Source organism: Oryctolagus cuniculus, chromosome 10, assembly GCF_964237555.1.
Source record: "Oryctolagus cuniculus chromosome 10, mOryCun1.1, whole genome shotgun sequence".
Taxonomy (NCBI): Eukaryota; Metazoa; Chordata; class Mammalia; order Lagomorpha; family Leporidae; genus Oryctolagus; species Oryctolagus cuniculus.
The window spans coordinates 71,721,942-71,747,312 of record NC_091441.1 but is presented as its reverse complement, the minus strand read 5'-3'; the positions used below and the strand labels follow the sequence as shown (position 1 = coordinate 71,747,312).

Below are 25,371 nucleotides of genomic sequence, written 5' to 3'. Positions count from 1 at the left end.
ATGAGAAGGATATATTTGTTAACCTATTGAATCTGTCTTCAGTGAATTGAGTGGGGATTCCAAGAAGAGTCTCTTTTGTTAGACTTAACTCCACTGACCCTGCCTTCTTTTTTTTAACTTTTATTTAATGAATATAAATTTCCAAAGTACAGCTTATGGATTACAATGGCTTCCCCCCCATACCGTCCCTCCCACCCGCAACCCTCCCCTTTCCCACTACCTCTCCCCTTCCATTCACATCAAGATTCAGTTTCGATTCTCTTAATATACAGAAGATCAGCTTAGTATACATTAAGTAAGGATTTCAACAGTTTGCTCCCACACAGAAACATAAAGTGAAAAATAATAGATGATTTTTTAAATGATGATGAAATCAGATCAGACCTATTGTCATGTTTAATTCCAGTGAGAGTCAAGTTGGGATTTGATCATTTCTTTTTTCTTTCTTTTTTTTTTTTTTTACAGAAGATCAGTTTAGTATACATTAAGTAAAGATTTCAACAGTTTGCACCCCCATAGAAACACAAAGTGAAATATACTGTTTGAGTACTCGTTATAGCATTAAATCTCAATGTACAGCACATTAAGGACAGAGATTCTACATGAGGAGTAAGTGCACAGTGACTCCTGTTGTTGACTTTACAAATAGACACTCTTGTTTATGGCATCAGTAATCTCCCTATGCTCCAGTCATGATTTTCCAAGCTATGGAAGCCTTTTGAGTTCTCTGACTCTTATCTTGTTTAGACAAGGTCATAGTCAAAGTGGAGGTTCTCTCCTCCCTTCAGAGAAAGGTACCTCCTTCTTTGAAGACCTGTTCTTTCCACTGGGATCTCACTCACAGAGATCTTTCATTTAGGTTTTTTTTTTTTCCAGAGTGTCTTGGCTTTCCATGCCTGAAATACTCTCATGGATATTTCAGCCAGATCTGCATGCCTTAAGGGCTGATTATGAGGCAGAGTGCTGTTTAGGACATCTGCCATTCTATGAGTCTGCTGCGTATCTCGATTCCCATGTTGGATCACTCTCCCCTTTATTTATTCTATCGGTTAGTATTAGCAGGTACTAGACTTGTTTATGTGCTCCCTTTGACTCTTAGTCCTTTCATTATGATCAATTGTGAACTGAAATTGATCACTTGGACTAGTGAAATGGCATTGGTACATGCCACCTTGATGGGATTGAATTGGAGTCCCCTGGTATGTTTCTAACTCTACCATTTGGGGCAAGTCAGCTTGAGCATTTCCCAAATTGTACATCTCTTCCCTCTCTTATTCCCACTCTTATGTTTAACAGGGATCACATTTCAGTTAAATTTCAACACTTAAGAATAACTGTGTATTACTTACAGAATTAAACTAGTCATATTAAGTAGAACAGACAAAAAAAACTACCAAGAGGGATAATGTATTAAGTTGTTCATTAACAGTCAGGGCTATGCTGATCAAGTCACCGTTTCTCATAGTGTCCATTTCACTTCAACAGGTTTCCTTTTTGGTGTTCAGTCAGTTGTCACCAATCAGGGAGAACATATGGTATTTGCCCCTTTGGGACTGGCTTATTTCACTCAGCATGATGTGTTCCACATTCCTCCATTTTGTTGCAAATGACTGGATTTCGTTGTTTCTTACTGCGGTATAGTATTCTAAAGAGTACATATCCCATAATTTCTTTATCCAGTCTACCGTTGATGGGCATTTAGGTTGGTTCCAGATCTTGGCTATTGTGAATTGTGCTGCAATAAACATTAATGTGCAGACAGCTTTTTTGTTTGCCAATTTAAATTCCTTTGGGTAAATTCCAAGAAGTGGGATGGCTGGGTCGAACGGTAGGGTTATCTTCAGGTTTCTGAGGAATCTCCAGACTGACTTCCATAGTGGCTTAACCAGTTTGCATTCCCACCAACAGTGGGTTAGTGTCCCTTTTTCCCCACATCCTCGCCAGCATCTGTTGTTGGTAGATTTCTGTATGTGAGCCATTCTAATGGGGGTGAGGTGAAACCTCATTGTGGTTTTGATTTGCATTTCCCTGATTACTAGTGACCTTGAACATTTTTTCATGTGTCTGTTGGCCATTTGGATTTCCTCTTTTGAAAAATGTCTATTGAGGTCCTTGGCCCATCTCTTAAGTGGGTTGTTGGTTTTGTTTTTGTGGAGTTTCTTGATCTCTTTGTAGGTTCTGGTTATTAACCCTTTATCTGTTGCATAGTTTGCAAATATTTTTTCCCATTCTGTCGGTTGTCTCTTCACTCTCCTGACTGTTTCTTTTGCAGTACAGAAACTTCTCAATTTGATGCAATCCCAATAGTTGATTTTGGCTTTGACTGCCTGTGCCTCCCGGGTCTTTTCCAGAAACTCTTTGCCTGTGCCAATATCTTGAAGGGTTTCTCCAATGTTCTCTAGTAACTTGATGGTGTCAGGTCATAGATTTAGGTCTTTAATCCATGTTGAGTGGATTTTTGTGTAAGGTGTAAGGTAGGGGTCTTGCTTCATGCTTCTGCACGTGGAAATCCAGTTTTCCCAACACCATTTATTGAATAGACTGTCCTTGCTCCAGGAATTGGTTTTAGATCCTTGATCAAATATAAGTTGGCTGTAGATGTTTGGGTTGATTTCTGGTGTTTCAATTCTGTTCCATTGGTCTATCCATCTGTTTCTGTACCAGTACCATGCTGTTTTGATTACAACTGCCATGTAGTATGTCCTGAAATAGGGGATTGAGATGCCTCCGGCTTTGTTTTTGTTGTACAAGATTGCTTTAGCTATTCGAGGTCTCTTGTGCCTCCATATGAATTTCAGCATCATTTTTTCTAGATCTGAGAAGAATCTCTTTGGTATCCTGATTGGAATTGCACTGAATCTATAAATTGCTTTTGGGAGAATGGACATTTTGATGATGTTGATTCTTCCAATCCATGAGCATGGAAGATTTTCCCATTTTTTGGTATCCTCTTCTATTTCTTTCTTTAAGATTTTGTAATTCCCATAATAGAGATCTTTAACGTCCTTGGTTAAGTTTATTCCAAGGTATTTGATTGTTTTTGTAGCTATTGTGAATGGGATTGATCATAGCAGTTCTTTCTCAGTCATGGCATTGCTTGTGTATACAAAGGCTGTTGATTTCTGTGCATTGATTTTATATCCTGCCACTTTGCCAAATCCTCTATGAGTTCAAATAATCTCTTAGTAGAGTTCTTTGGATCCTCTAAGTACAGAATCATATCGTCTGCAAAGAGGGATAGTTTGACTTCTTCCTTCTCAATTTGTATTCCTTTAATTTCTTTTTCTTGTCTGATGGCTCTGGCTAAAACTTCCAGAACTATGTTAAATAGCAGTGGTGAGAGTGGGTATCCCTGTCTGGTACCAGATCTCAGTGGAAATGCTTCCAACTTTTCCCCATTCAATAGGATGCTGGCTGTGGGTTTTTCATAAATTGCTTTGATTATATTGAGGAATGTTCCTTCTATACCCAATTTGCTTAGACTTTTCATCATGAAAGGGTGTTGAATTTTATCGAATGCTTTCTCTGCATCTATTGAGATAATTGTATGGTTTTTCTTTTGCAGTCTGTTAATGTGGTGAATCACATTGATTGATTTGCGAATGTTGAACCATCCCTGCATACCAGGGATGAATCCCACTTTGGGTGGATGATTTTTCTGATGTGTTGTTGTATTCTATTGGCCAGAATTTTATTGAGGATTTTTGCATCTATGTTCATCAGCGATATTGGTCTATAATTTTCTTTCAATGCTGGATCTTTCTCTGGCTTAGGGATTATGGTGATGCTGGCTTCATAGAAAGAATTTGGGAGGATTCCCTCTTTTTCGATTGTTCTGAGTAGTTTGAGAAGAAATGGGATTAGTTCTTCTTTAAATGTCTGGTAGAATTCAGCAGTGAATCCATCTGGTCCTGGGCTTTTCTGTTGGGAGGGCCTTTATTACTGTTTCAATTTCTGTCTCAGTTATGGGTCTGTTTAGGTTTTCTATGTCTTCATGGTTCAATTTTGGTAGATTGCATGTGTCCAGGAATCTATCCATTTCTGATAGGTTTCCCTGCTTGCTGGCATACAAGTCCTTGTAGTAACTTCTGATGATTCTTTTTATTTCTGTGGTGTCTGTTGTTACGTTTCCTTTTTCATCTCTGATTTTATTGATTTGGGTCTTTTCTCTTCTTTTTTTAGTTAGTTGGGCCAATGGGGTGTCAATTTTGTTTATTTTTTCAAAAAACCAGCTTCTTGCTTGGCTGATTTTTTGTAGTGTTTTTTTTTTTTTTTTTTGGATTCAATCCTGTTAATTTCTTCTCTGATTTTAATTATTTCTCTTCTCCTACTAGTTTTGGGTCTGGTTTGCTGCAGTTTTTCTAGGTCCTTGAGATGCGTTGAAAGCTCATCTATTTGGTGTCTTTCCAATTTCTTGATGTAGGCACCTATTGCTATAAACTTGCCTCTCAATACTGCTTTTCCTGTATCCCATAAATTTTGATATGTTGTGTTGTTTTCCTCATTTACTTCCAGAAAGTTTCTGATTTCTCTTTTAATTTCTTGAATGACCCAGTGTTCATTCATGAGCATGTTGTTCAGTCTCCATGTGTTTGCATACTTTCTGGGGTTTCCTGAGTTGATAATTTCCAGCTTCATTCCGCTGTGGTCTGAGAAGCTGCATGGTATGATTCTAATTCTTTTAAATTTGCTGAGACTTGCTTTATGGCCTAGTATGTGATCAATCCTAGAGAAGGTTCCATGCACTGCTGAGAAGAATGTAAAGTCTTTAGATGTAGGATTGAAAGTTCTGTAGATATCTTTTAGATCCATTTGGGCAATAGTGTCGATTAAATCTGCTGTTTCCTTGTTGATCTTCTGTCTGGATGTTGTGTCTATCTCTGAGAGTGGAGTATTGAAGTCCCCCAGTACCATTGTATTGGAATCTAAATCTCCCTTTAAGTCCCTTAACATATATTTTAAATAGTCTGGTGCCCTGTAATTAGTTGCATATACATTTATAATAGTTACATCTTCCTGCTGAATTGAACCCTTAATCATTATATAGTGTCCCTCTTTGTCTCTCTTAACAGTTTTTGTATTAAAGTTTATTTTGTCTGATGTTAATATGGCTACACCTGCTTTTTTTTGGTTTCTGTTGGCATGGAATATCTTTTTCCAACCTTTTACTTTCAGTCTGCATGCCTCTTTGTTAGAGAGATGTGTTTCTTGTAGGCAACAAATAGTTGGGTTGTGTTCCTTGAGCCAATCAGCCAATCGGTGTCTTTTAACTGAAGAATTCAGACCATTAATGTTTAATGTGACTATTGATACGTAGTGCCTTTGCCCTGCCATTTTCCTGGAGATATTTTCTAGTATATGCTTTGAGCTTCCCATGTTCTTTTACTGGTAGGTGTTCTTCCTTTACCTTCTTTCATATTGATGGCCGTGTTTCTGTGTTTCTGAGTGTAGCACATCTTTAAGTATCTTTTGCAGGGCCGGATGAGTGGCCACAAATCTTTCAATTTCTGTTTGCTATGAAAGGTCTTTATTTCACCTTCATTCACAAATGATAGCTTTGCAGGATATAATATTCTGGGCTGGCAATTTTTCTCTCTTAGCACCTGTGCTATGTCTCGCCATTCCCTCCTAGCCTGTAGTGTTTCTGATGAGAAGTCTGCTGTGAGTCTAATTGGAGATCCTCTGAGAGTAATCTGACGTTTCTCTCTTGCACATTTTAGGATCTTTTCTTTATGTTTCACTGTGGAGAGTTTAATTACCACGTGTTGTGGTGAGGATCTCTTTTGGTCATGTTTATTGGGGGTTCTGTGAGCTTCCTGTACTAGATGTCTCTGTCCTTCTCCAAACCTGGAAAGTTCTCTGCTAGTATGTCACTAAAAAGGCCTTCTAATCCTTTCTCTCTCTCCATGCCTTCAGGAACTCCTAGAACCCGAATGTTGGTTTTTTTAATAGTATCCTGTAGATTCCCAACAATATTTTTTAGATTTCTAATTTCCTCTTCTTTTCTTTGGTTTGACTGTATCCTTTCCTGTGCTCTATCTTCTAAGTCTGATATTCTCTCTTCTGCTTCACCCATTCTGTTTTTAAGGCTCTCTAATGTGTTTGTCATTTGATCTATTGAGCTCTTCATTTCATTTTGATTTCTCTTCACTATCACACTTTCCTGTTCTTTTAGTTTCTGTGTTTCATTTTGATTCTTCCTTCAAATTTCATTTTCACGAGAGAGATTTTTCAATCCGGTCCAATAAGGATTTCTGTAGTTCAAGGATTTGCTTTTGAAAACTTCTAAATGTTCTTATCATAAATTTTTTGAAATCCGTATCTTGCATTTCTTCTATCTCATCATCTTTATAATCTTGGCTTGGGGTGTTTTGTTTATTTGGAGGCATCATAATGTCATCGTTGATCTTGTTCCCTCGATTTCTGTGTTTATTGCTTGGCATAGTTAATTCTTCTTTCGTCACTGTGCATTTTTTTTCAAATTTTTTTTTATTTTATACTATGTCTGTGCTAAGTGGACTGCCTGCTGTTGGAGGAGCCTTGGAGGCTTGAGATGGGTGTGGCCTGAGAGCTCTGCTTGGTTCTTCCAGGTTAGGGGTGTGCAAAGGTGACACCCTCAGGTTATGTGTGGTAAATCTCTCTCTATTTATTTATTTATTTATTTATTTATTTATTTATTTAATTTATTCAGGGGGTAAATAATACCACACAGCAGGGCTGTGCAGAATTGATGGTAATTAGCTTCCTATCTCTGGCTTCTACCCAAAGAATCTGTGCAGGCTCTGTTTCTCCTCTGGACTCCCACTGGGTTGCCTAGGCTATTGAATTGTAGTGACTCAGTTCCTTAGCTCTCCCCTGTTGTTATGTAAATCCAGAGAAGTGGCCTGCTCTTTGTCTCTTGCAAACTCTTACAAACTCTTGCAAACTCTTGCAGGCCTTGCAGCCTTGAAGCCTTGCAGGGAGAGAAACCCCCCACCTTTTTTTCCTTCTCTCCTGGAGTCAGTCTGGTGCACTTTCCCAGTCCCTTCTAGATGCTGACCGCGGTTTCCCCACCAATGTCTTGGGTTATTGAGCTCACTTCCCCTTCCAGCGCCGATGTGTGGACTCGGAGCCCCGGGCGTCTCAACTCTCCCAGCTGGTGTCTGTGTGACATCCACTCCCCTTCCTGCACTGGCACGCAGACCCTGCAGCTCCCGTGGCTCGGCTTCCACGCGGTGGGTGACCTTGTTCTCCCAGTAGGTCCTCCGAGTCACAGCCACTTGATCCAGAAGAGCTTCCTCTGCAATTTTCTCCTGATCCTTTTTCTGAGGCTACCATAACTCCACTTTTATTAAACTAAATTTTCCCGGACTATTGGTGCGTGCCCTCACTATTCCGCCATCTTGGCTCCGCCCCCAGCTGTCTTTTCGACCCTGCCTTCTTATGTTTACAGTCCTGTATAATTATCCCTTAAGCTTGAGTGTTGCAGAAGTCAGTGAGTTCCTTCTAACCCAGAGAATAGTAGAGACATGATGGGATATCGTTTCTATTTTTAGATTACAAATGATCACACTTCTGTGCTTCTAGTAGACTTCCCTTTCCTTGCTTTGATGAAATAAGCAGCCACATTAGAGGGGATGCATTTCGAGGAACCAAAGGAGCCAGTGGTCATCGGGAAACTGAAGCCCTCAGCCCAGCAAGCATCAGGCTCAGAATCCTGCCAACAGCTATGTAAGTGAGCATGAACCTGTACCCTTCCACAGCCGAGCTTTCAGATGAAACCCTGCCTCCAGCTGACACCCTGAGTATAACCTTGGGATAGACCCTGAAGCAGAGAAGCAGATTGTTGTTCCTGGATTCCCAACTCAAGGAACCTGTGAGTTACTGATACATGTTTGAAAGCAACTAAATTTTGAGGTTTCTATTGTACATCAGTAGGTAACAAATACTCATTTACTTCACTGTAAAGAGTTGGGCTTTAAATGTCAAAATTTGGGGGGGGGAGGTGTTTCATCCTGCCTTTAACCCCTCTAACACTGTGAAATAAATTGGGCCTTTAGTTTCAAGAGCCTGTACTTGCTCCATCATCTTTCTGCTGCGCAGAGAGCCCTGTGATTCAAGGCTTGTCAAAAAGGCCCTGTCAACAGGCCAATTTATCCTCTAGCATCTCCCCAAGGCTGCCATGAGCTCAGGAGCATCAGTACTTCTGCATTCATAAAAGGCAGTCATTCTTTCATAAGTCTTCCCCGTCCTCTACTCTTACTTTTGGAATCGACCCACTGAACAAGTTACTTCACCTTTTTCTGAAGTAGATTTCAAGAGAAAATGATTCCTTTTCTGACAGAGTTGCAGAAGTCTCCTCTACTTTCTTGCGTGGGCTCCTCCTCATAGCTTGATTTCCCTAATCTTTACCCCTGCCTTCCACATTCCCCTTTGTGTCTGGTACATTATCCTCTTAGTTGGTGGGGGTACTTGCCCTGTCCTAAGACACACTTAGGGAGCCAGTTCTCCTGCTTCTGCTACACACTGATCTCTGTGCTGACCATGAAGGCATGCAGCCCACAGGAAGCTGCCACTCCCACTGGAGAGACCTTGGGGATGAGTCAGTGAGTATCAGAAACCAAGATGTCTGAAGTGAGGATTGTGTCATTGGGAGGGATTGATTCTAGATCTGTTCCCCACACTACAATTTATGTTTTAAAACATAAAGCAGTTATCTCATAAGAGCCTATGGTGTTGGGCCCTCAGGAATCAACGCTGGTGGGAAGTGAGGGCAGCATCCATCTGATTTATTTACATTTACATCTGTAGATTGGGAGCATCCCAACTGGCTTGTTGTCAAGACATCACTAGAGGGGATGGGATAGCAGAGGAGTGTGGAGCCTTAAAGATCTCCATGGACATTTTGGATATGAAAAATATTGTAAATTCTTTCCTACCATACTTTTCCTTGAAGCATTTCTACTGCATCACTGGATGTTTGTCTCTCACAAGATTCATGTCCATCCCCATCTTGCCTTGGGGGGAAGGCTGAGCTTCAACTATTGGGAATACTATTCAATATGGAATGACATCTTAGAGAGACTTTTGTATGCATTTCACTGATCAGCAATGTTGAACATCTTTTAATATAAACCATCTGGATGTAGGGGGAAAGGCTCACTAATCCACTGTTAGTGGGAATGCAAACTGATAAAGCCACTATGGAAGACAGTTCAGAGATTCCTCAGAAACCTGAATATAGCCCTACCACATGACCCAGCCATCCCACTCCCTGGAATTTACCCAAAGGAAATTAAATTGGCAAATAAAAGAACTGTCTGAACCTCAATGTTTATTGCAGCTCAATTCACAATAACTAAGACATGGAAGCAACTTAAATCTCCATCAACAGAAGACTGGATAAAGACATTATGAGATATATACTCTATAGAATACTATATGAAATATGGTTATTTGCAACAAAATGGAGGACTCTGGTAAACATCATGGTGAGTGAAATAAGCCAGTCTCAAAGAGACAAATATTGTATGTTCTGCTTGATCGGTGAAAAGGAAACCTATAGAAGTGAAATGGACACTTTGAGAAACAATGACTTGATCAGCCCTTGTCCTGACTGTCAAGGAACAACTTACTATTTTATTCCTTTTAGTATTTTTTGTTCTACTTAATACCATTGGTTGAACTCTTTAATTAACACACGATTATTCTTAGGTGTTTAAATTTACCTGAAAAGTGATCCCTGTTAAATATAAGAGTGGGAACAAGAGATGAAAGAGATGTACAGTTCAGCACATTCTCACTTGGACTCACCCCTAATGGTAGAGCTAGAAACGTGCCAAGGAATTCCAATTCAATCCCATGAAGATTGCATGTACCAATGCCATCTCACTAGTCAAAGTGATCAGTTTGAGTTCATAATTAATCATAATGATAGGATTAAGTGTCAAAGCGATCACATTAACAAGGCTAGTGTCTGCTAATAATAACTGATAGAACTAAAAAGGAGAGAATGATCCAACATGGGAAGCAGGATACACCGCAGACTCATAGAATGGCAGATGTCCTAAACAGCACTCTGGCCTCAGAATCAGCCCTTAAGGCATTCGGATCTGTCAAAAAAGCCCATGAGAGTTTCTCAGGCATGGAAAGCCAAGACATTCTGGCAAAACAAAAACAAAACAAAACAAAACCTAAATGAAAGATCTCTGTGAGTGAGATCCCAGTGGAAAGAACGGGCCATCAAAGAAGGAAGTACCTTTCTCTGAAGGGAGGGGAGAATTTCCACATTGACTCATGCCTTGTCTAAATAAGACTGGAATTGGCAAACTCAAGAGGCTTCCATAGCTTTGGCAGCTCATGACAAGAACCTTGGGTGATTACTGATGGCATAAATAAGAGTGTCAATTGTTAAATCAACAACAGGAGTCACTGTGCACCTACTCCCCATGTAGGATCTCTGTCTTTAATGTGTTGTACTATGTGAATTAATGGTAAAACTACTACACAAACAGTACTCTATACTTTGTGTGTCTGCGTGGGTGCAAACTGTTGAATTCATTACTTAGTATATACTAAATTGATCTTCTGTATATAAAGATAATTGAAAATGAATCTTGATGAAGAATGGGATGGGAGAGGGAGTGGGAGATGTGATGGTTGTGGGTGGGAAGGAGGTTATGGGGGGAAAAGATGCTATAATCCAAAAGTTGTACTTTTGAAATTTATATTTATTAAATAATAGTTGAAAAAATAAACGTGAGACATCACATCAACAACAACAAAAAATCCCTTTAGTGGCACTTTGAAAAAAATAGTAAATATTCAAGTATTTGATTTACTATATTGAATTTCTAGTAAAAATCATTTTAAATGTCTGACAAGAATTTTTAAATTATTGAAAGCATTCATATAGCAATGTCAAGATTTATCAGGATGTACAATTTTATTTTTTAAACAATTTATTAGAAGGAGAGGAGATACTTCTCTTTTGTTGTTTATTTTCCAAATGCCCACAACAGCTGGGTTTGGGCCAGGCCAAACTCAGAGTCAGAAACTCAGACCATATTTTCGACATGGTTGGCAGGGACCTGACTACTTGAACTACCAGTGCTGCCTTCCATAGTCTGCATTAACAGGACGCTGAAGTCAAGAGACAAAGCTGTCAATGAAATTCAAGCTCTCTGAGCTTGTGCATACTAATTGCTAAGCTAAATACCTTCCCCCCCATATTGAATTTTCTACCTATATACTTTGTCATGTTACAGTGATGTTATAATCAACAGAAAGCAATATTTTGCTCTGAAATTTCTCTAAAGATCACTTTGCAGGAGTTCATTCTGATGTCTCTTCAGAGTTGACTAGAATGTAGGGCAGAAATGATCATCAAATGCTCTTTTTGTCACTAATGGTATATATATCTGTTTTGAAAAGGTATGTTTCCTAAGTAATGTATATGAAGGGAAATTGAGAGAACTAAGGGCACATAGCATATATATTAGGAGATGGAAAGCAAGTTTTTCAGATGGACTTTTGCACTTTAATGTAAATGTAAATGATTGCATGTTGCAATATGCCAAATGAGGATAATTGGTAAATATGGGGATGCGTGCATGGGGAATTACTTAGTTTTATCTGCTCTTTTGTATATTTAAAATTTTTGTGATGAAATGTTTCAAAAAATAAAGATGCTGAGTACCTCATGGAAAGAGGGAAAAGCCAACAAGGATAGCAGGCAAGGGTGGGTCAGAACCAGAATTTAGCTGTCTCTTAAGGGAGACATTAGGAACACGGAAGGAAACCACATTCTGTATAACAGGAAAAAAGATGGGAGGGATAGATATGGTTTTTCATGCGAATTTATCATATGATGTCTTCCCTTTCCTGTGTGGATGATAAAGAACCAGAGAGCAGATTAAGAAAACAGTGACCTAAGCTCCATTTGTTTTGTTTGCTATTAGTGAGTACATGAAATTATTTGTGGGATACACGAGTAAATTACTTCCAGGTAGTGCTGAGGATGAACATAAAATTATTGCTGTGCTTAGAGTAGACTTGATTTTTAGATTTAATCACATACCTATAAGAAGCCATTCTGAAAAGGCAGAGAAATAGTGGAGTATTACAGGGGATTAAGTGAGGCCCGTTGGCTGTGGATCTTTTTCACATATTGGCTGAGAGACCACAATATCTAACATGAGAGAAAAGGCACAGAGGAGTTTTGTGGGTATATGACTAAATGTAAAATTTAATTACCCAGAATTGAAAGATTGAAAAAATGAGGGCATATGTTTGGAAGATACAAGGATGAGGTCTAAAGGAAGAATGCCAGGGTGTATTATTCCCAAGGGCAGACATGTTCTTGGGGATAAATACTCCTGTACAGCAGTAATCAACATGCAAGTACGAGAAAGTACCCTAAGATGGGCCTAGAGAGCAATTGGGAAGGCAGGCTCTATGCGGATCTATTCCCAGCAAGATGAATATCTCCACTGATTCCCTAAGCATTGTCCTTCCTAGGGCCTCCACAGAATTGCATTATTTTTTCTAACACTAAACTTCAGACAATGCTGAGCCAGTGGCATACCTTTTACCCTGACATAAGTAATGTGACTAATTGACTACAGAAACTGTCAGTACTTTGTGTCAAGTATTTCCATTGTCCTTACTGAGGTTACAGGTATCAGAAAGCCAGTTAGTCTTCTATTAAAAGATAACGTGTTGTAAGAAAATAAAATTCATGCTATTCCAAAGGAAGAAAGATAAAATCATTGATGGGCCTTTGTATCTTACAAGAATAATGAAATTTTCACTTCTGTGTTAGAACTGTTTTTCCCTGTGAGGTTTTCTTTGAGCCAATTTTCAAATATACCTTGCTAGCCTGAATTCTGAAATGTGAGTTGGTATCAGAAAATCAAGCAAATTAGGCAGAATTTCTGAGTGTGGTTGATCTTCACATGGGTCACCTGATAACATTCATCTTTTATCATCCACATTGTTTAATTAGGAAAAATTGATTGTTTTCTCCCAAGACTAAAGGTGATACAAAGTATATTTCTTCAAAAGGTTCTGCTTTGATAGTGAGTGAGGTCTGTTTTCCTTGTTCATCATTTTATGCTACTGCCTCTTAAAAAGGACTAAAGTATATGTATCTTGGGATAGCACAAAAACATTTTAAAGTTCACAATTACGAAAGAAACCTATGAATAACTTAATGTCTTCAGACCTAAAGAGTGTAAAGAATACTAAAACTTCAATATATCACTTGCCAGGAATAAACATTCTCAGTCTTTTGTAAAAGGGAGAAAAATTTTTGCATACATTTTTACTCTTTAAATAAAGACACTTATACTGTCATAATAACAATTATGTATTTCTTTGTGGTTTTTATTTTTACTGTAATTTTACATAAAACAGTTATTTTCTATTTTTACTCAGATAAAAGTATTTGTGCATAAAATGTAAAAAAATAGTAAAATGAGAAAAAATAAAATATACAGTATGTTAAAAAAAAAAAAAAGAAGGCCGAGGTGCAGTAGAGTGAGTAGGGTGTAGTTGACATTTGTTTTCTACTTGTTTTTTGTCACCCATCATTCACAAAATTTATATGGAGAAACAATGTCAGGTGCCCTCTGGAAAACTTATAAATTCCACACTGTAGAGTTGAGTTCTCTTCTATCGGGACGACCTATTTTAAGTGTGAAGATGTGCACAGTCTTGGTTGAAAACAATGCTCTGTGGAAGTTCTTGGTGAACCCCCAAAGATCTGTATCCCTGGTGCAAGCACCAAGATTTGGATTGTGAGCTGCTGATGTGCTGAGGGAGCTATACTATTGCTCCACCATGCCCATGAAGATCACAGGTGGCAGTTCCTACCTGGAAGGTGGACTGTACACACTAAGGGCAATTTCTTACGTGTATAATCAGGCATGGATGGAAGACAGATATCACCTGTCCTAAAGAGAGAGTCTCTTTGCCTCACAGTAGCCCTGAAGAGAATGTTCTGATGCTCGACAGACCCATGTACACTTCTGACAGATTGGCTTTAGTAAGACTTGCTGCTTGGCATCAAGTAAATGGTACTTGTACCAGATAGAGAAAGGGGGGAAGACACTGATCATGATGGGGGAATGATGAAGCATAAACCTTTGTTCCAGCAGCAATGTCACCCTTCGCCCTCCTCATTTTGTTCTTAATTTCCCTCTGACTACTGATGTCTTTCCCTTGCTTTCAGCTTTATTTAACCTGATAAGTAGGTGGTTCCCTGGTCTCCATTGTTACCACTGACAATTGACAGATGGTTTTGCTCTGCAATAGTAACGATTTGGGCATCATGAAGAGATACCTGGTTTGCTCATGCTCATGGTGTCATACCAATTAGGAAATTGCACAGGTGAGGACATTCTCATGCCCTACATGGCAAAGGTATTCTATTCTATCCCCAGACCCTATTACAATCCAGCCAATGCCCGTGGCAACAGCACATCCCAGACAACCAACTGAAGATTCTCCCTTCTGTGTAACCCTCTGATCACTGATAACATTCTCTAAACATGACTAAGCCACCATATACTCAGAATTTATACTGCTGTTCTTTGCACATATGAAAGAACCTATCTTCCTTCCTGCTTAGAGGTTATGAAATAGTCAATGAAGTAATGTGGGCAGCCATACATCATCATTAAGGATAAGCTAAGAGGCAGGGAACAGAGCTCCTATCACACTTAACCAAGGAGGCAAAGGTCTTTTAAGGGAAGGTGTTTATTTATTTCTCATAAAGAACTCTAGGGGACTCTTTATCTTCTAGGTAAAACTATTTAGAAGGAAAATGAGGCAATCAGCAAAAGTTTAACTCACTAATTCCTCTCTCTACCCACACATCCTGTATTACTTTTTAAAAAAGATTTATTTATTTTTTTATTTGCAAGATAGAGTTACAGAGAGAAGTTGAGACAGAGAAAGAGGTCTTCCATCCACTGGTTCACTCCCCAGATGGCCGCAACCACCGGCCAGAGCTGCACTGATCTGAAGCCAGGAGCCAGGAGATTCTTTCGGGTCTCCCACGTGGGTGCAGGGGCCCAAGTACTTGGGCCATCTTTTACTGCTTTCCCAGGCCATAGAAGAGAGCTGGATGGGAAAAGGAGCAGCCGGGACTTGAACCGGCATCCATATGGGATGCCGGCACTTCAGTCCAGGGCTTTAACCTGCTGCACCACAGCGCTGGCCCCAAGTCCTGTATTACTTAAAGCCACAACCCCCCAGAAAAACTCATGAACACACCAGCTGCATTCAAACATTTATTGGGGAGGCAGGCGCCGTGGCTCACTTGGTTAATCCTCAGCCTGCGGCACCAGTACCCTGGGTTCTAGTCCCTGTTGGGGACTAGATTCTGCCGGATTCTGTCCCGGTTGCTCCTCTTCCAGTCCAGCTCTCTGCTGTGGCCCTGGAAGGCAGTAGAGGATGGCCCAAGTGCTTGGGCCCTGCACCCACACAGGAGACCAAGAAGAAAGGAAGCACCTGGCTCCTGGCTTCGGATCGGTGCAGCACGCCAGCCGTGGCAGCCATTGGGGGCGGGGTGAATCAACGGCAGGAAGGCCTTTCTCTCTGTCTCTCTCTCTCTAACTCTGCCTGTCAAAAAGAAAATTTATTGGGGAGATTCCATGTTCTAAACCATGAATAAAACATTTTGGAGGCAGAAATTTACTCTCCTGGAAATTCTAGAAAGGTAGTTTGTGCTAATGGCTTGGAGACAAATCTCTTAACACAGTTCCTTTAGCAGTAGAAGGTTCATATAGAGGGACCTGGCAGACTTGATGCCTGAGGTGAGGCTTAGATGGAGCAGAACCACTTGTAGTGAACAGATGACAGATGCCTCTGAAACAATATCTGATCCTTAAATTCCACAACTTTCTGAGGATGTCAGTCACCATTTTTCATGAGTCCACTTCTTGTGTGATCTCTGGCCAGTAAGGGCAGCTTCCTGGCTGCAGGACCTGCTGCTTGTGAATTTACAGAAGGGGACAATGTAGTGCAAGGGACGACTCTGGACCTGTGTCTGGGCCTTGTGCTGACTCTCCCACACTTCACTGGGGAGGAAACTTGTCTTCCAGGACTTTCTCAACACTCATCTTCATTTTCTGATCTTTGTTAGTCCCTGTAAGGGCAGCCATACCCTGAGCCAGGTCTCTGCTCTGCACAGAGGATAGGCAGCGGCTCTTTTCCAGGGGGATTTCATACCCCTTTTCATTTATGCTCTGAGAAAGCCACTGGAGAAAGTGCTTTATGAGTTGTCTAAGAAGGTTTTCATGATACAAGTGGTCTTGTAAAGAAAATGTGCATCAAGAAAAAGCTGTCATGGATTTCAAATTGTTTTGCACTTAAAGAAACTTAACTTCATTTTCCTGCACATTTATCAATGTACTTTTATAATTTGTGCATGCTTAGATTTATGAATTTTGAACAATTATTTTAATTGCATGTGTGACATTCCCTTTAGTTTAAAATGGAATAAAAATTTAAATTTTCTACTTAAAATTCACAAAATTGTATAAAAAATCTGTGCTTGATATAGACAAAATCTTAAGACCTGATGGAAGTAAAACTTCTGAGAAACAACAAAAATGCCAGGGTTAACTTCGGAACTTTGGTTCTCATGGGGTGTAATACTGGTACACCCTAAGCCAAAGGACAAACGCAACCAGGAAATATCTGAGTGCTAATTTGAATGAGTGTGCCAAGCTCTGTCTAAAAGATGAGTGTGGAGGGGCTGGCACTGCGGCAGAGCAGGGGCACTGGTACCCCATATGGGTGCCAATTCCAGTCCCGGCTGCTGCACTTCTGATCCAGCTCCCTGTCAACATGCCTGCAAAGGCAACAGAAGATGGCCCAAGTCCTTGGGCCCTTGCATCCAGGTGGGAGACCCGGAAGAAGCTCCTCACTCAAGGCTTCAGATCAGCCCAGCTCTGGCTATTGTGGCCATTTGGAGAGTGAACCAACGGATGGAAGATCTCTGCCTCTGTCTCTGTCTTTGTCTCTCTTTCTCTCTCCGTAACTTTACCTTTCAAATAAATAAATAAATCTTTAAAAATTATGAAGGTGGAGCTGGAAGGAGGGATCTAGAAAGTCTAGACAGGTGGAGGGATCTCCTGAGTAGAGGTGAGAGCTGCTGACTGGATGGTGGAAAGGGGCCATGGCTCTACCTCCTTCTCTTTGTGCCCTCCATAACCTCAGGAGCCCTTTGTGACAAGGAGGGAATAGCCATAATCCTCAGTCCCAAAGAAAACCCCAGGGCTCAGTTGTCTAGTGCAAAAGTATGAATCAGATGATGGAGAATCATCCCTTGCCTCTGAAAAGCACCATTGCCACATGGCTGAGGCCCAGCTCCACATTGTGGATGGTGGATATCACCCTCCCCTTCTTGTGTGGAGTGGGGCTCTTCCTCCTGTTATTCCCCTGCCTCAAGAGTGACCCATCCTCACCACTGCTAGGAGGAAGGGCGGCATCAGGAAGGTAAGCAGCTCTTGGCTGTTTTTTCCTTTATATTATTACTTCCACTTTTGTGAGTCAAATAGACTCCAAGTAGGGAAATATCAGGAACAGATAGAGCATTATCTTTCTAGGGATAGGTGTGACATAGCAGAGGGTTACTGTGGGTGCTAGGATTTGGTCCAAAGCTCTACGATTATCTCTGTGGGTGTGCTGGAGGGCACCAGGGCAGAATCAAACACCATGACTCAGCCTCTCAGGACTGGATGACTGAGGTGGAATATTTGGGGGAGGACAGGCCCTGAGCACTGGTTCCTTGGTGGCCTTCCTGTGGCAGGTGCTTCAGGACCAAGACTTTCCTGGTTGTCTGGCTGATCTAAGGGCTGTGCTGAGCCCTGAGAGCCTCCATTCAGAGGCTGGAGTGACCTCTGGCCTTGGGCAGCAGGATCCTGTGCGGCAGCTCAGATGCTCTGAAGAAACGAGTCTGTTTCTTCAGCACAGGAACAGGGAACAAAGACATCCACGGTGAATCTCATGTAGAAAATGCCTTGTGTGCTTTTCAAAGAAGACAATCAGTGAATAATTTATCTACTTTAAAAATGAGGCAGTGGAATGAAAAGAACACAAAGCTTCTTAGCTGCCTGGAACGAGTTGTATTACACATCATCACTGAATACCAGCAGCTGGTCTGGGCAGGAACGAGAATGAGGTCACAGCCTCTTTCTTCCTTGTCTTCCAGCATCAAGTGAAGAGGAGGCGGAGTAGAAGTGGGAAGAATAGCACAGCTGTGAAAGGTAAGGGTCTGACCTTCCACCCAGAGCCCCTACAAGGCAACCCTGACATCGCTGATTCCTGAGGGACCAGAGCCACATCTTGTAGATGTCACTGTCAGAGGCCTGAAGGGAAGGTTCCTGGGAAAGGAATCAGAATTCAGGGTACCTCTCAGGTTCCTGCTGGCAATGAAGCCATGACAGGCCAGGGAATGATGTCACCCAGAAGGGGGCGCCATGGGCTGGATTTGAGGTGAGACCTCCAGGTCCCGCTGTGGACAAGCCCTCTCACTTTCCTAAGACCAATTCCCCTTTGAGATGGTCCCCTCATTTCTTCCTTCTGGGGCTGTTTGGAGGACCATAGGGGATAACAATAATGCACTGCCTCTCTGTGCACCTTGCTGTCACTGTCAGGTTCATGTGGTTGGTCACTGATGCTTGGGCTCTGTAGTCCTATCCGCAACAGTCATCCCTACAGGAACATTCCACCCGGACTCCTTTGCCTCCTTTAAGATTCCCAGGCCCCTCCCTTCTCCATAACTCAATTTCCTGAATTTCAGCCTGCAGGGATTTTCTGGAGAACCTGACAGAGGCTCAGACTTGATCTTACTTACACAAGTAGGACCTCCCGCCTTCTCTCCAGTATCCTTCCTACCAGGATCTATGATGTGACTTCTGGGCCACAGAGCAGACATGGGTGGGGAGATTATGGAGGGATGTGACCGAAACCCTGGGGTCAAGGGTAGCAGAACTGTGAAGTCAGGGTGTGGGGCAGTGGAGGGGATGTGGCCTGCACGTGCCCACCTTTGGCAAGTTTCTGGGCCCTGTCTGCTCCTGGCCCCAACTTGTACCTCCTGTCTCCTTCAGAAATTTAAGGAACCTCTCTGATGAAGGCAGCTTGTATCAACTCTTACATGAAGAACACCCAGGGAAAGTGTGCAAAAGGACACCTGCTAAAGCCCACTGGTCAGGTGGGGAGCCTGTGGAAGATGCTGCCCTCATTCTGTTCCCATTGACTTCCCAGCTCCTCTGTCTAAATTCCCCTTGCTTCTTGCCTCTACCCTGTCACCAAACCCAGAAAACTCAGATTCTGTCTCTTCACACTCATCTCTGGCTTCCTCTCAGCCACCAGAGCATTTGCTTCCCCTAGGACACCATCCACCTAAGCCATTTGCACATCCCCTTCCTCCATTGTACCCCCCTAATCCTGTGGACTACTCTCCACCTTCTCCAGCCCTCTCTGCTCCACCACTGCCAGGCATCACTCTGACTCTGTCTCAGAGTCACTTGATGGCACTGCCACTGCATTCAATTGCATGGAGCTCATTTTCACATAATGACCAGGATGGCTGACCACACCCATCTGTGGGTGTGCTGGAGGGCACCAGGGCAGTGCTGCTCAGCACCTGGCATCCTGGCCATCTCAGTCTTTGATCACTGAGGATGTCCCTTCCCAGTCCACTGTTGGTGGCAGGTGGCTACCAGTGCCTTGCGCTTCCCCACCTCTACAGAAGGTAAGACCTGGAAAGAGCATCTTTCTTGCCACCCACCTGAGGCCTTGTTCTATGCAGACCCCTTCAGGAGCAGATGTAGCCTGTAAGTTCCTCTTTGCTCAGCTATGATGATCAGAAGTACCTCTGGTTACAAGTCACAAATGAAACCAAGGCCAAGGTTAGGAAGGAAAGAGAAAAAGGTGGATCATTCCCTGAACAAATGAGCCCAGAATATCACTTGAATTCTGTGGAGAATATGGTAGCATCACTGGGTCCTGAACAGGACCCCACAACTCCTCATTCCTTCTGGAAGGTGAAAGAGAAATTAAAACAACTGCTCTGTTCTCAGCACTCCCAGCTGCTAAGATCTTGGGGGAACCATAGTCAGGAGAAATATATATATATATATATATATATATATATATATATATATAAAAGTATCTTCTCTGGGGTCTCCCCTCTGTGCATAGCAAATCCTTGGTGGCTGCTGCCTGTACCTCTGGGAATTCTTGTGCCCTGCAGACCCCCTTCCTCTTATTCAGTGTAATCATGAATGTCTGTCCAATTGAAATGCAAAGTAAAGTGTCCCCATTGTTTTCCCAGGTCCAGTCCCTCCACCTGATGCCCCAACCTCAATCCTTCTTTCCATGCATTTCCAGCCCCCACCTCTGGGTCAGGTACAAACTCAGGCCTACCTCCATCTTCCCTAACCCTACTACCTTCTGCACCCCAGATAAGTGATCACAGAGCACCTTTGTCTACATGCCAGAGTAAATCATCATCTCTCACCCCAACTGAAACTGAACATCCAGAATGGACCTTCCTGAGGCATCAGTTAGGAAGAAGGTGGGCTTCACCTTCTGTGGAACAAAGATTTCAAGAAGTCTGCCATCTCCTTGCTCCCATATTTTTCCAAAATACCTGGGCAGACTCCATCCTTCCTGAGAATTTCCCCATTAGCAGTGACCTCCGAAGGCAACTGCAGCAACATATTCAAGAGTGGCTCATTCACCACCGCTGGGAATTACCTCAATGTATCCAAAAGTCTGTGGAACTGTTGCAGCCTCAGAACAAATCACCAGTGACATGTCAGGCAAAAGACAAGCCTGGCCTCACAACATCTTCAGTGTCTATGGGTGAATGCAGAAAGAACCCACAGGACATGAGATTACAGCTAGGCAAGAAGCCAGGCATGAAGCTGTGTCATTTCCTAGGGAAGGTCCCAGAAGATCCATCTAGAGTCTTGGAAAGCTCCCCAGTAAAGGCTTTGGGGGTGTCCTCTGAGAAGTCACAGAGACATTTGGCAAGGTCCTTGAAGAGTGACTCTGGAAATAATATATTAGGAAGCAGAGATAAGAACCTTCTAGAAAATATTCCTAATGTCCATTTGGGGGCAAAGTCTGGGCAGATCAATGAAGAGATGACTCCTGTAAGGGTGGGCCCATCCTGGACTACTGACACTCACCTGTCAAAAAGTTGGGAAACCTGTGTGAGTACCTCACAGGAGCTGACCTTCCTCAATCCATTCACTCAACAGGCACTGGATTCACATATTGTGAGGCACTGGGTGAAGCACAGATGGAGTTTACCCCTCAAGGTTCTCAAGTTCATAAATATCTTGCAAAAGGTTCAACCTGTATCTCTTCCACAGTTTGCCTGTCCCTCCTCAGCTGCTGGTGAATCTGGAGCTAATTCAGTATTTGAAGTTGCCAAGGTCCTTGGGAAACTACCTCAGACATATCCAGAAGAGAAGGTGATAATAAATGAGCCCATTTTCACATCAGCAGATTTTGGCTCTCTCTCCTCCCCTGCAGACAGAGAAATTGAGGGGACTCCAATAAGAATCACATCTACTGATGATCTCAGGCCTTCAGAGGCTCCTCCAACTGGGCAGGAGAGCAGACAGCCTTCTTGGACTCTCAACTGTCAGAGCAGGACTGTCCTGGAGGCAGAGAGAAGCAACTTAGAGGTCCCTTTACTCCCTCGAATATCGTTTGCTCGAGACTCAGGAGAGATCTGCCTTAAGACAGAGGTTGTTAGTGAGGAAGAGCACACAGAGGATGAAGAGTCAGTGAAGCGACTTCAAGTCCGTGCCCTTCATGATATCCTCATCAGCTGTTGTCTGGACATGCTTAATGCAGCAGAGTTTGTGGATTCCCAGATTCACAAGAATATGCCTGTTGGGGGCAAACAAGATTTCCAAGTGGCAAGTGAAACCATGGCAGTGAGAGGGAGCAGCCTGGAGCAGCAGAAGCCCAGGGTCCAGAAACATGAGGACTCAAGGAACAGCAAAAGTGAGATGCATGTCCATGCTTACCAAAGTGAGTGCTATAGGAGACCCAATCCAGAAAAGCCTAAAAAAAAGTCTAGAGACTTTGAAACTTCAACACTTACCTACATCACATGGAAAGAAGAACTCCTTCAGAGTGAATCCCCCCAGCTCCTGCTGAAAAGCACACAGGTTTCTCCAGTAACCTGCTTCCAAGCAACCACAAACCACTTTCGTCAATGGATTTGTCCCAATAGAAAAATCCAAAAGCAGGGAGATCCTCTGCAAAAATCACCCAGTTCTGAGAGCCAAAGACCAGACACAGACACACCATGTACAGACACATCATCTACCATGGCTGAAGCAGAGGGGCAGTTGGCACCTGCTGGGCAGCTAAAAGAGAAGAAAATGAAGCCCCACCATGATCTTTCTGCTTCAAAAGTAAATCAGCACAGAGAGGAACTCGACAGTTCAGTCTCTAGGGTCTCCTGTTGCCACATACCTTCCATCCTGTCAGAGCAGAGAAGTCTGAGCTATACAGCCTACAACCACAAAGCTACTCTCAAGTGTCAGAGTTGTCCCACTTGGCAAAGCCATGTGAGAGACCAACAGTCCTTTCAGAGAATGCAATTCAACAATGAAGGCCAGTGCCTGAGGCATCCCCATGTCTCACTATCAAGCAAGGCTGTGTCCCCAGTCAGTTCCTCCCAGCATGGGCCAGCAATGCCACATACTGCAGTCTACCATTCCCACTGCCAAAGGCACTGTCATTTTCAGGGATCTGGCTGGTCTGTTCATCCAGAATTTTGTTCTCTAGTTGTCCCTTGTAGGAAACATGTCTCCATGGAAAAACTTGGCCTCTGCAGAGAAAAATAATTTTCCTCATGTCAGTACCTGCAAGATATTTGATGTTCCTTAATATACATTTTTCCTCATAAGATGATAATGGCTAGTATATGTTCTGTGCGTGGGGTGGGCTTTGGTTTCCACAAGGGATGAGGCATGACAGGAGGTTGACAGTGTTGATAAAGCTTGTGTCTATCCCGAGATTCTTTGTTGCAACTTTGGCACCATGATGTCATCATTACCCAAACAAGAGCAATCAGAAACCAGATGAGAAAAACCTATGAATGTCTTACCCTAGTATTTGTTTCAACTCATCTCTCCACTCCTCCTTCTCTACTTGAAACTTTATGCAGTTATAGGGACAGGTGCATAGAGGCAAACTGGCCTGAAAATTCCCACACCAGGTTCCAGGAAGTGAAAGAGGTAAGTTGCTTCATGTATTACACAGTGGGATGAGTTTGAATGGGAGCTGCCAGGGCCTGAGTTTTAAGGCAAAATAAATCTTGATTTTGGATTTCCTGGTGAGGAATAGATGATGTCTGCCCCGGGAAACCCCTTTACTCTGCAGTAAAGACTGGGGTGGACTTGGGCACACTTAGTTCAGCTTTAATGACATGTAAAGGCTTTATCCCACTTCTTTTGTATTTCTCACATCCCAGAGCAGCAATGAAGACAGAACTTGAAGTTCTGTGTGTGTTCAGGCTACAGGTGCTTCAGCAAGGCTGATGGGGGCCATATCCAGCTCTGGTCCACCTGAATGAATGGCCCTGCTGCTACATACTTTCTCTCCCATCAGAGAAGAGAGGGCTGAGCTATGTAGATATCCACCCTGGTCTATCTCAGATTGAGAAAGTTATGGATGAATGTAGCAGAATGTAATTGTGTGTGCAGTAACATTCTGACACTTACTAGATGAAGCGTGGGAAGTGGGACAGTAATTGTGCAAGTGGAACCAAGGAGGGAGGCCAAGAGGTGTGTGGGAACCATAAATGGTGCAGTCCACAGGAAAGCCCTGACCTCTCTACTATCTACAGGTATAGAGGAAAGGGGACATGAGGTACTCAGTGGCCCATCCCAATCCCAATTCAGGTCCTCACCTGCTCCGATTCTTGGAACACAAAAGTGGACAAGCCACCTTTAGCTCTGACACACAGGGTGAGACTTGAGATGATGAAAAATTTGAAACTATTAATTTCTTAAGAATATATTTGATTAGCTTGCATGCTGCAATCTCTTGAATTCTAGACATAATGAGTTGATAAAATGTAGAAGAGCATGAACTAGAAAATTCAGGATATGAATCCAAGTGTGGTGTCCTTTACATCTTTATGTGGCTCCACATCTTAATTTCTCCTTACTAAAACAAAATACTTAAGGCAGCTAACTTGTAATGAGTGGAGGGTTGTTCAGCCAATATTTGGAGGTTCAAAGTTAAAATAGCTTTGGCTCTGGAAGGGGCCCTAGGTGGGTGGCAAAGTGTGTGCAGATGGAAGATCGCATTATGAGACAGGATGAAGAGAGTGCAGTTGTGCCCAAATTCAGCTTTTATATCAATTCTGCTATGAGATCTCAGTAGCTCATACCTTTCTAGAGCACAATGACCTAAGTATGTCCCACTTTGCCCTACCTCCTAATGAGTTTATCATTTCCCCAAAGTGCCACCCCAGGGATCAAGAACCTAATGTATGTTCTTTTGGGTAATATTCAATATACAAATTAACAGCAAGCCATAGCACCTCGGGATTGCTGCCATGGGAGAAGTGGGAACTTAAAAGTGATGAGCTCTGACCTAGGATCACAAAGTAAGTCTCTCTGGCCTCCGATTCCTTTCTTATCTCAGAGTCCTTCAGAAGAAAAGACAATTAGACAAGATTCTATATAAGATACTGGAAATGACCTGTTCCAAATGGTCAGGAAGAGTGGAGATGCAGGCAAGGAATGGTCCCTTCTCTCCCGTTACTCTGTTTCCAGCACAGATTTCCTCTTCTGGAGACACTTTCCACATGAGAAAGCAGGAGTACCCAGAAAAGCAGGGACAAGAGTAGCATGGAGAATAAGAGCTATTTTTCTAGAGGGAGTTTTCTATGCTACACCATAGGTAGGGCATGTAGTAGGCACAGCTCCAAAGGCATCACTGCCATGGTAGATTCAGATGATGATGGGAATTAACTCCCCTGCCACACACCTGGTGGGACCCTCACAGGCTGGACTAGGATGGAGGTAGAGAAGGCACCTCTCATGCCTGCCTGTTGGTGCTTAATGTTTTGCCTGGAGCCAGGTCCCGATCTCAGTGGCTGGTGATGAGTCAGCAGACTACAAGGTGGCACCACCAATGAGATCAGAGTCAGGAGCATCAGGAGGGGCTGGAATCTGGAGAGAGTGGGCACAGTTCATTGGGAGCTTAAGAAACAAAGTCACTGCCTGGCTGCTGTGGGTTCTTTGGGGACACTAGAATTGAATTAAGGAATACGGAGGGGCTGGGAACCTCAGGGCTCCTGCCAGGAGATACACTATAAATGGGCAACACAGA

The 25,371-nt window shown here is 42.6% G+C and overlaps 1 protein-coding gene across 19 annotated transcripts in view; it reads left to right on the top strand.

Annotated features, from left to right (window-relative positions):
• LOC100345762 (spermatogenesis-associated protein 31A3) overlaps window positions 1-23,355 on the top strand; it is a 34,546-nt gene extending 11,191 nt beyond the window's left edge. For 5 of the 19 annotated variants that reach the window (XM_070050548.1, XM_070050546.1, XM_070050547.1 and 2 more), the window contains 3 exons: window positions 18,203-18,257; window positions 19,101-19,204; window positions 20,460-23,355. In XM_070050548.1, the coding sequence (XP_069906649.1) occupies window positions 19,121-19,204; window positions 20,460-22,871 (2,496 nt within the window). In that variant the 5' untranslated portion in view covers window positions 18,203-18,257; window positions 19,101-19,120 and the 3' untranslated portion in view covers window positions 22,872-23,355. Of the gene's footprint in view, window positions 1-7,742; window positions 7,856-9,322; window positions 9,471-14,212; window positions 14,372-18,202; window positions 18,258-18,793; window positions 18,852-19,100; window positions 19,205-20,459 lie in introns of all 19 variants that reach the window. The other 14 variants (XM_070050541.1, XM_070050542.1, XM_070050556.1 and 11 more) reach the window with 8 other exon arrangements.
• Window positions 23,356-25,371: the final 2,016 nt, after the last annotated feature.